The following is a 12,445-nucleotide window of genomic DNA, read 5'->3' on the forward strand; positions in this document are numbered from 1 at the left end:
GCTATCCTTAGGTTCCTTCACTTCAACTGAAATTACGGGCCTGTACCGAACGACAGGTTATGGAAAATAAAACCAATCCTTACAATGCTCAAGGAATTATTTTCCAGAGTTTTTCGTCCGTTCCAGAGGGTGGTTATTGACGGTTCACTGGTGTTATTCAGGGGCAGGCTGGCATTTATTCAGTATGTGCCGTCAAACCATCACCGATTTGGCCTCAAATTCTTTGTGTTTTTTGACTGTAAAACTGGATATGCGCTATATGTGATATACCTAGTGATGATCGTCAAGGGTTCTCTACATCTGTAATGAAAGTGCTGATGGAAAGGTATCTCAACAGGCACCACATTCTGTATACCGATAATTATTACACTGCCCCAGCGTTGATCAAGCATTTGCTTGACTATGATAGTAAGTCCTGTTGAACTGTTAGGGCCAACAGAAAGAATTTCCCAGTATTTCCGGCAAATACTGAGAAAGGAGCCCTTCTGACTAAGAAATGTGGCAACATGTTAGCCCTTCTTTGGCATGACAAGAGACGGGTTAACATGTTGTCTACAGTACAGTACATAAGGGTGTGTTGGAGGAAACTGGGAAAACAAACTATAGGACCAGGGAACCCGTAATAAAGCCAGATGCAGTCAACGATTACAATATCAACATGTGGTTGGTTGATAAATCGGACATGCATATTGGTGGGGTCGACTGCGTACGTAAGTCCTGCAGATGGTACAAGTAGGCGTTCTTACACCTTCTTGCTATCGCCGTCCTGATCAGTTTCATACTGTTAAAGGAGCTCGTCAGGAAACCTCTCTCTCTACGAGAGTTTGAGAGAGAGCTGGCATGTGAACTCCTTGAGGAATATTCAACTACTCAGGTGACAGGTGCTAGGTGGGGGACAGCGGCTACAACGGACAGGCTCAGCTGTGCTGAGTATTTCCGGTGGCACAAACTGGTGGATTGCAGATCGTCTGGCATACAGGCGGTGCCACGTCTGTTGCACAACCAAACGCCGTCCCCCAGCACGAAAAGAGACCACATACCAACGTGCACAAAGCATGGTCCCCCTATGCTCAAAATGTTTCTCAGAGTATCACTCCGAGTGTGAATACTGAGCAGGTGTGTGGGAATGTGTAAAGAGTGTACAGGAATGCACAAGTTTGTGTATTATCATAAATGAGTGAAATGTGTGACATTATAAGTGATATATAGTTAGTGCTATGATATAAGTGTTTCAAAATAAGTTCTACAAGTGAAACGCAAAAAGTGATACTGTTTATTGGATACTGGTAAGAAAATTATTGAAAATTCCTTGAGTTAGCCTACCTGTTACCTGAAAGAAAACACTTGTGAGCAGGCCACAAAGAAAAATACCTTTAAGAAAATTATTTCACTCGATACTCATGATAATTGTGATGAATATCACCATCAGTGTATCCTACCTGTTACCTGAAAGAAAACCACTTGTGAGCTGGCCAGAAGGAAAATTACCTGCTTGGTTATGACTAAATTATTTCACTCAGTACTCAGGGGAATTGTGCCAAATATGAGCATTAGTGTATTTGTGATGTGAAGTACAAATAATGTAAGTTGTGTCAAAGATTTATATGATTTTCACCATAACCCTGATTAGTACAAAACAGTCGGAATTGTAGTATAAATAATTACCTCATACTCAACGATAATGCATGAAACAGCAACAGCATTTACTTGTCAAAGTGCAATTACCCATAATCGTGATGTCAAGTGCAGTTCTAAGTGTCTTAGTAAAGAGAAAATATTATAATTTACGGAAGAAGTGAGTACAGAAAAACGATGAAATATTTCCTTTCCCACACACAGGGGCATAGTGACACTATGGAATGGGTGGTAAACCTTTGGGGGAGCCACATGGACAGGGTGATGACTCATTCTTACGACGGTGAGTAAGGAGAAGTGTGAAAACGAGTGTAATATTCCACATTCCTTCGAAGGCTGCACAGGCAATGTTACAATCACCACTCCAGTCAGTGCTGCCAACGCTAGCCACCGAGGTCAAGACCAGGGCCAGTGGGGCATGGTCGGAGCCGCGCGGCAAAACGTTAAAAACTACTTGTTTTCAACTCATCCTTACTCATCGACGGGACCACCTAGAGACCTCGGGATACCTTCATTGGGAAGAGGAAGAGTTGATGAGTCTTATGAGCTTTTTTTTGCTGCTCTAGCTATTATAAATTGACAGATATTAGGGTTCCGCAGGGAGGATTGGCTGACGGCTGGGAACCCCCGGCGGTTAAGGGTTAAGCATGTGTCCTTACCGATTTTTCTCGTAGCGTACATAACATGATTAGGAGATAACAATATATGTCTTAACAAGAATGGAAAGCATGACGGTAAAAGGAGTGAGTTCATGGTGAGTGTGAACTGAGGTAATGAAGGAGCAGACATGTTGATGGTTAGGCAGTAGGCATTACTGATGATGATTCTGATGCTTTACATATAAGAATGGAAGTAATATCAACCAAGATGGTAATTTTATTCACCAGTAAGTAAAAATATCATGCTCGACATGGATGGGAATCATAAATCGAATTATTTTCAATGCAACAAAGTTTATGGTGGCGGGATGCGGATTAATGAAACGATCCCTTTAGTTTTTTGTCTTCACATATCTTTCATCCGACATATGTCAGAGGACGTAACGACCTTGTATTTATATTTATCTTTTGGAGAATCGCTGGTGTTGCTTTCTACCAAATCTTCCCTGTTTCATATCAAACAGACTAAAAGTATTATTGCACTGAGATGTACCACCCTTATAGAGGGTCAGACAGTGTTTCATCGGCTCTTCCTACACCTCACAGTAACATTCTCTCCTTTATGGGAGACATAATGAGATCGCTAACTAATAAATTTAGTGTTAATATAGGAGTGCATCGTATGTCTAGGTGATATGGGATGGAACAGTTGGCCACCCTAAACTGGCCTCCTACCTGGTGTGGCGAAGAGGTGGCGAATCAGGAGAGTGAACTGTTGTCACTGTTTAATTCCAACGAGTTACTCACACCTCAATATATTATGGCAGCCATTGTTTTAACAACAAAAATGCATTTATGTACATAATCTACATATACATGAAGAACACATTCATCAAAACCTATGGAAATCAAATGAACAAGTATTGCATTAATGCCGGTCTCACAATATATATCGTGTGGTAAACCTGGGAGTAAGGTGCTGTCAAATGTGGTATGTTTTCTTTCTAATAAAATTTTATCACATTAAGATAAAAGCTTGGAAGGAGCACTAGTAAAAGAGACTATTTAACATAAATGTACATACCTATTTGTCGACGATTGTTCCTTTTCTTCACTTAACCACACCAAACCTTGCAGCAGTCAACCAGGATCATCGTTACAAGTGACGAACCTCATTCATAGAATTCTACGCTTGACTGCGGCAGGTTACCAAGCATCGCCAACCACCTACTTAGCATGCTGCAGGTTCATATGTCCGCAGGTGTGTGCCAGCCAAAACCCGTCAATAAAGAACTAAACTGAAATGGTCAAGGAAAGAGTACAAAGAAGTCATGAAAGCATTCTTCCCTGCTTTACTAAACCCAACAATCATCAGTAACTGAAGCTGCACACAACATCTAGTGAGAACTATACCTCACAGGCAGACTGAAATTGGTTGCCAACAAACTGGCAAATGTTAGGCATGACATCGTCAAGAACAAATGAGTGACAGAACTTTAACTTATGATCATCCAGAAAAAGATCAAGGAGAACGTTCCCAATGCCAACACTGAGAATATAAACATCAACAGACCAGTGAGGCACTAGCAGCTGAAGAGGAAAAGGAAGCACAAACCAACACTGCTGACCCTTTCGAGACAATGCACCAAACAGAGACAGTCTAAGAGGAAAACAGAAATATGAAAGCAGCAGAGATGACAACAAGCATCTGGAAGAGTTGAGAAATCTTGAAAGAAATGTCCATTAAAGAACGAACACCAATCACCAGGATAAAGAATGACGACCAGTTCAGAGAATCTTTTCGACTCGCAAACGAAGCCATCCAAACAAACAAGGATGAGATCTCAAGAGGATTGATCGTACAGAAATCAACCAGCTACTACACACAGCTACTTCAGCCATTGCAGATACAGTAGGGGAAAGGCCAAGAAAACAACAGAAAGGGAACAGAAAACAACCAGCTTGGAAGGAGAAAATTGATAGGGAGATAAGGAAATTATGAGGACAACTCTCTCCATGGCAAAACTGATTTAACCTCAACGAGAGGAAAAGGAAACAGGTGGAACTAAAGCTCAACATCAAACAGTCAAGGAGGTGCTGAAACAACAGATTCAAAGAAAGGCACAGAGACTAAGGAGATTTAACAAGAAAGACAAATTCTTTAGACAAACAGTATCTTCAAAGAAGATGCTAAGAAAATTTATCTTGAACTTGGCAAGAAGACAGATGTTAATGAGCCACCTGCCATCAATGACGTTGAAGACATCTGGAGTAAGATCTGGGAGTGCTACAGAAGATACAATGAGGGAGCTACTTGGATCCAGTGACAACAGGACCAATGCAAAAACAGAGAATCAAGAATGGTCAGACATTATCACCACAGAGACCACTACTGCCATCAAAAAGACGAGCAACTGGAAGTCACCGGATATAAAGGGAATTGCCAACTTCTAGATCAAGAACATGCCCAGTATCCACGAAGACCTCACATGGACCTACAATGACATTGTAAAGAATCCAGAGAAATGCCTCGAGTTTTTCACACAGGGAATCATGTACCTGCTCCCAAAGACAGATGAGACACAGCACCCAAACAATTACAGACCCATCATCTGCCTTGCAGCAATGTTCAAGATGCTCACTTCCATCATCACCAAGAGGACCTACAGCTTCCATGACAAAAACAGCTTGCTACCAACAGAAGAGAGGGAATGTAGGAAAAAAAACGTATGGATGCAAAGACCAGTTGCTTATCAACAAAGCCATATTGGAAGGAGCCAGGCCAATGGAAAAGAGCTTAACAGCATGGACTGACGACACAAAGGCATTAAACACTGTGCCACACTTCTGGATAGAAAAAAGCCATGTGGCGAATTGAGTCTGCCCTATAACGGTTTGATTCATCACAGAGAGCAGGAATACCTGGAAGTCGACTAAATCCTCATCATGAAAATGGGGCATTAACACCGAGACCAATCAAAATTAGGAGTGGGATATTCCAAGGGGATTCGCTATCACCACTGCTCTTCTGTCTCGTGCTGGTTCCACTCAGCAATCTACTGAACAGCAGCAGTTATGTAAACGAATCACAGAATGGCAGACTGAACCACCTGTTCTATGGACGACCTCAAAACGATGACAGCCAGCAGAAGGGTCTGATCACCATCATCAAGACTTTCAGTGATGACATGAAGATGGAGTTTGGACTGGACAAATGTTTCAAAATCCTTTTTAAGAGAGGAAAATTTATGAAAATATTTAAACATTAACACTGACACCAGGATCTAGGAGATGGAACATGAGGACTCACAGAAGTACTTAGGAGTTAATGGAGGAGATGGTATACAACACTCGGCCATGATGGAGAAGATCCGTGAAGAGTAGTACAAGAGGGTGTACAATTGTACATGGTACTGAAGAGTGAACTCAATGCAGCCAAGAGATATGAAGCTACAAACACCCTAGCGATACCTGTAGTGACGTACAGCTTCGACATGATAAAATGAAAACTAAATACCATCAAGAGACTAGGCACCAAGACACAAAAGATGCTCACCATGGAGAAGATGCACCACTCAAAAGCAAATGTTGACAGGCTGTATCTACCAAGGGCTTCTGGAGGTTGAAGCCTGATCCATACAAAAAAAAAAAAAAAAAAAAAAAAACTCTTACAAATAGCAAAATATCACGATAACGGACGGAAGAGCAAACTCCATCACAAAAGAGGTTGCAAAATTCAAGAAAGAGCCTGGCAGCCCAGAAACCCCCACAACCGAAGATGAGGCAACTGCTTCTATGCCAAACAAATGAACCAGAAGGCAAAATACTATGGTCAGCAAAAGATGCAGAAAAACTGGGAGGATAAGGCGATGCATGGGAAGTACCCAAAAAAGAGAAAAGAGGCAGACGTAAATCAACAGACGACACAGCAGTGGCTGGGAAACACTGTACTGAAAGCGGAGTCAGAGGGTCTGAACACAGCTACACAGGGTCAGTCTCGCCACCAGATCCTATTACCATCCCATTAACAAGTATGGTACAGACCCGCAATGCCGGGTCTGTGGAAGATATGAAGAAACGGTTTACCACTTCATCTTAGGCTGCCCAGGACTGGCAAACAGCGGGTACATCCACTAGTACAAGAAGCCAGCACCGTATCAGCACTAGTAGACCTGCAGGAATCATAACATCAAGGCAGCCGAAAAGTGGTACGAACATCAGCCGGCATCAGTCACCAAGAACGATAATGTTGCCATCCTCTAGGACACGTCAATATACAAGGACAGAGATAAAAGCCAACAAATCTGACATCTCCATCAAGGACAAGCAGGAAAAGTGATGCATACAAATAGATGTGGTAATTCCAACAGAAACAAGCACCTATGACAAAGTAACAAGCTCTCCTAGTACAAAGACCTAGAGACTGAAGTAGCAGGATGAATATAGAGACAGAAACAACACCCGTGGTCATTGGAGAACTAGGACTTGTGAAGAAGAACCTGGAAAAGTATACTAACCATATCTCATGAAACATCAACATCAATATATGCAGAAGATATCTCTGATTGGAATATTATATATACTCCAGAAAGTGCTGTCAGTGAAGTGATTTCTGCCCTATAATTCCTAGGGCCCATAGTTTTGACCCGGCCCTACTGATAGTAACATGATACATGATAGGAAAAAGTAGTAATAATAAAGTTCATTATACCATTATAGTGAATTCATGACTCTGACTCACTTCTCTGGCATGCTGGACGGTGTCACTGCTGATCCCAGGCTGAAGAATATGTATCCATCCTCGCCTGCACCCTTCACCCAATCTTCTAAGTCCTGAAAAAAACAGAATACCATCTTGTTCTTTCAAAAAGATAGAAAAAAGGATTGTGCACATGTGGTATGAAGTGCAAGAAATGGCTGCACACACACACACACACACACACATATATATATATATATATATATATATATATATATATATATATATATATATATATATATATATATATATATATATATATATATATATATATATATATGTTTTGAGAGGATATATTTCAATCACAACACATTAGGATTATTTCACAGCCCCACGCAACTCGGCAAGTGACAGAGTAGTTTTAATCTATCCCAGACACAACACGAACGTCTTTTTATGTTGGAGAGAAACACATTACACGCGTGTATATATATATATATATATATATATATATATATATATATATATATATATATATATATATATATATATATATATATATATATATATTACGCTTTGGACGGGGAATCGAACTCCAGACCTCTAGATAGAAGTCAGGCATTGATGACGCTACACCACAACGTGATAAAAGCTGTGACATATGAATTTTTTAATGAACCAAGTAAATCCATAATGGGAGGATATATTTCAATCACAACACATTGGGATTATTTCACAGCCCCACGCAACTCGGGAAGTGACAGAGCAGTTTTTTAACCTATCCCAGACACAACACGAGCGTCTTTAGATGCTGGAGACAGACACATTGCAAGTGTGTCTGGGATAGCTTAAAACTGCTCTGTCACTTGCCGAGTTGCGTGGGGCTGTGAAACAAGAACATAAGAAGAGAGGATAACTGCAGTAGGCCGGTTGACCCATGCTAGGCAGCTCCTAGAAGAGTAACTGAAATACTAGAATGAAATAAGGACAGCAAAGAAGAAGGCTCTCCCCAGCCCTCCAAATCCTCCAGTAGAAGCCGGCAGGAAAAAGTCGGAAAGAACACCACGCAGTATAGAAAAACTGGCGTGGACATTTTATAGGAAGGTGTGAAAGGAGAATAGAGACTATCATAGTGTAACCTGAAAAGGAAAAAGTATGAATTAGTAGTGATTATAAGATTTTTTATCTATACCCACCCCTTATTTGTCATATGCTTATCTAGCCTATGCCTGAAACTCTCAATGGATGAGGCAGCAACTACTTTACTAGGTAGCTTATCCCATTCCTCTACCACTCTATTAGCAAACCAGTTTCTACCTATTTCCTTATTGAAATGGAAATTTTTTAGTTTGAAACCATTACTTCTAGTTGTATCTTGCATGCTCACTTTAAGTACCTTGCTAATATCTCCCTTATTAATACCCTTCATCCACTTAAACACCTCAATTAAGTCTCCCCTTACTCTACGCCTCTCTAGTGAGTGCAGACCTAGTCTTTTCAGTCTGTCTTCATATGACAGGTTCCGAACATCACGTATCATTTTTGTCTTTCTTTTCTGTACATTTTCTAACGAGTTAATATCCATTCTATAGTAAGGACACCAAAATTGTACTACGTAGTCTGAATGTGGCCATACTAATGCTAGATAAAGTTGCAGTATTAGTTTTGATTTATTGCTCACGCTTCTCGAAATAAATCCTAGGACCCTATTTTCCTTTATTTCTCGCATTAATACACTGTTGCCTTGGTTTAAGGTCGTTACTAACCATAACTCCTAGATCTCTCTCGCATTCCGATTTGCTAATTTCTTTGTTATCTAAGCTGTATTTAGTATTCCAATGGTCTTTCCTACATTAAGTACTTTACATTTTTCAGCGTTAGATTCCATTTGCCTAGTTTTAGACCATTTGAACAATATATCGAGGTCCTGTAAGTTATGGCAATCGTCAGTCGAGTTAATGATACGCCCTATTTTTGTATCGTCGGCAAATTCGCTGATGTTACTAGTGATTCCCAAGTCTAGATCATTTATACAGTATATATAATAAATAATAAGGGACCGAGTACTGAACCCTGTGGTACACCGCTAGTTACTAATCCCCAATCCGAGTTAGTTCCATATATTAATACTTTCTGTTTTTGTCCTTTCAGCCAGGATTCTATCATTTTATGATATCGCTGTCTATACCGTGTGCTCGAACCTTTCTAACCTTTCATGTGGGACCCTATCAAAAGCTTTACTAAAGTCCAAGTAAATAACACCGTAAGCTTTATCGCTATCTACTGCCTTTCCGAGAAGAATGACAAGTTTGTAAGGCAGGATCGTCCTTGCCTGAATTCGTGCTGACTTTCGTTGATAAGATTAAATTTTTTAAAGTGTTCTCTAATCTTATTTGCCAAAACTGACTCTAACATTTTTCCTACTATTGACGTTAGACTTATCGGACGATAATTCGATGCAGCTGATTTATCACCCTTTTTAAAAATGGGCACTACGTTTGCAGTCTTCCACGTCTCTGGAACTTCTCCTGAAATTAAAGAGTCATTAAATAACATTAAAAGTGGTTGACATAGTTTTTTTTTTTTTTTATAATTATTGCATAAATGTCGTCCAAACCTGGCGATGTTTTAGGTTTTAACTTATTAATTTCTTTCAATACGTGCTCCTTACTAATGGTTATGTTACTAAGAATAAATTTTTCCGTATTATAATCGTGAATATTTGCTGCTTAAGGGACCACGTCTAGATTTTCCTTGGTGAATACCGATATGAAATAATTATTTAGGATGGAGCACATGTCTTTATCTTCATTGGTAATGTCACCTGATTCTGTTCTGAATGGTCCTATCCTTTCTTTATTTTCCATACGGGACATTTGATAAAAACCCATGGGGTATTCTTTCGATTCACTACCAACCATAATTTCGTAACTTTTCTTTGCTTTCAATATCTCCCTCTTTACTTCTCTATTTAAAATCGTGTACCGGTTACGTAAGTGTTCCTCTCCACGTAATATTTTTCTATATATTCCTTTCCTTCGGCCAATGAGAGATTTTAATCTATTGTTTAACCATCTTGGTTCTGAAATACTCGATCTAAAAGGTTTTGAAAGGATATATCTATCTTGGCCTCCGTGTATTATATTCACCAACTCGTTATATATATACATATATATATATATATATATATATATATATATATATATATATATATATATATATATATATACCTAGGCTGCTTCCCCCAAGGAAAGAGAGGTAGCCGAGACAGGACGACACACTCTCCATTTACTCATCCATTCAAACACATTCATTCGCATCTTAGCCCCAAAGGGGAGAACGGACAGATCCTCACTGCGCCACACCGCACAAGGGTCAACTGCGCAATGCAATCAGTGACATCCGCAGCAGGGCCCGACAGCAGAACTGGTTTACCCCTGCCACATCATAACAGACCCATCCCCTTACCTGCACCTGACCTGACTAGCTGATCAGACCAAATGCGGGAGAATATCCCCTCAGGGCTGCGTCATCACTTATTCATTCACAATTTCTCTCCATTTATTTCTGTCACGCGCAGCCACTCTTCCTTGCTCAACAGACATCCCTCTCGCATCCAGCGCTCTCTTCACACTGTCCATCCATCCTATTCGTGGTCTTCCTCTCAGCCTTACACCTCTCACATCAGATCTAGTTATCTTTTTCACCAATCGCTCATTATCCATTCTCTCCATATGCCCAAACCATCGCAACACCCTCTGCTCAACTCTACCAGCCATCTCCCGAACAACTCCAGTTCTCCTTCACACTTCATCATTTCGCACCCGATCCATACGCATCACTCCACACATAATCCTCAGACACCTCATCTCCATTACATTCAAACTTTTCCTCTCTGCTACACCCATATTCCATGTTTCAGCCCCATATAAAGCAGTCGGTACCACAACACCCTCATACAGCTTTCTCTTTACATCCATTCTAAGCGAACGACATTTAAACACTTTGTTCATTCCTCCCAGCACCTTTCCTACTTCATTTATTCTAAACTTCACCTCTGCATCTATTCTTCCATCCACAGCAACATGTGACCCTAGATATTTAAAACAATCTACCTCCTCAAGCAACTCACCATTCAAAACTATATTCATCCCCCTACCATCTATCAACCTTGTACACTTCATCACTTTACTCTTATTCTCATTTACTTTCAATTTCCTCCTTTCACACACCCTTCCATATATATATATATATATATATATATATATATATATATATATATATATATATATATATATATATATATATATATCATCATCATCATCATCATCATCATCATCCAGACCTCCTTTCCTATCCTTGGGCAGGGTGAGGAGTAGCAATGTCTAGAAAGCCCATATTTGCCCAATCCAACGGGCCACGCTTCCATTCACTCATCATTCAAGTCCTCGGAATCCTGGCTCTATCGGATACGCCAAAAACATTCACCACGTTCTGTAGCTTCACATAATCATATCCGATAGAGTCAATCCAGACGCTGCCATGTTAAAAAGGGGTGCCAAAATCCCTGATCGTGCACTTCTCACAACATTCATCAAGCCAGCTCGATCTCCTGTCAGTTCCTTAGCCTCACCGACTTCCAAACCTCTCTTCCTCACATATTCATCCACCATATCTCTCCACCATCTCCATGCCCTACTCTCGCCTCCTGCCTCCTTCGAATTCGCTAAGATATACCTTTTTCACCACTATTATTATCCAATCTTTCCACATGACCATACCGTCTCAGTACACTTTCTTCGATTCTGGTGTCCACCGACTTCCTCACACCGCATCTTTTACGAATCACATTATTTCGTATCCTATCCACACTCTGTACTCCACATGCATTTCTCAGCAGTTCCATCTCCACTGCTCTTACTCTCGACTTTTCATTTTCATGCCACATGATAGTCTCACATCCATATGTTAAAGTTGGCACTAACACTCCTTCATGTAAGCCTCGTGCAGCTGCAACACTTAAGCCTCTGTTTTTTATCAAGGCCTTCATTACACCAGCTACTTTTCTTCCTTGTGTCACTCTACTTTCAACTTCTTTTGCACATTTTCCTCTCTTTTCTCTCGCTGTACCCGGGTATTTGAACACACTCACCAATTCCAGTCTCTCTCCATTCACTGTTACATCGCACTGGGAGTCACCTTCTCTCTCAATAACCATCACCTTACTCTTTTCTACATTTACTCTCAAGGCACGACGGTTACAAACATCAGCAAAACTCTGCACTAGCCGACCAAGTTCTTGTCTGGTACTTGCAAGCAGTACTGCATCATCTGCATACAACAAATTTGAGATATTCCATCGATCACCAGTCATTACCAACGCCATTCCTCTCTCCATTACTTGTGTTTTTTACTTCTCTCATCACCCCATCCATATATACATTGAACAACCATGGGGACATCACACAACCTTGTCGCACGGCCACACCGATCGTGAACCATTCGCTTAGAT

General features: G+C 40.5%; 1 protein-coding gene across 1 annotated transcript in view; it reads right to left on the reverse strand.

Annotated features, from left to right (window-relative positions):
• Positions 1–12,445, reverse strand: part of LOC145401758 (UDP-glycosyltransferase UGT5-like) — a 96,503-nt gene that overhangs the window by 41,687 nt on the left and 42,371 nt on the right. The window contains exon 7 of the mRNA XM_080273938.1: positions 6,976–7,067. Coding sequence (XP_080130064.1) covers positions 6,976–7,067 — 92 coding nt within the window. The remainder of the gene's footprint in view (positions 1–6,975; positions 7,068–12,445) is intronic.

This window comes from Coenobita brevimanus, chromosome 56 (assembly GCF_032717465.1).
Source record: "Coenobita brevimanus isolate Jiangsu-jjx chromosome 56, ASM3271746v2, whole genome shotgun sequence".
Classification (NCBI taxonomy): Eukaryota; Metazoa; Arthropoda; class Malacostraca; order Decapoda; family Coenobitidae; genus Coenobita; species Coenobita brevimanus.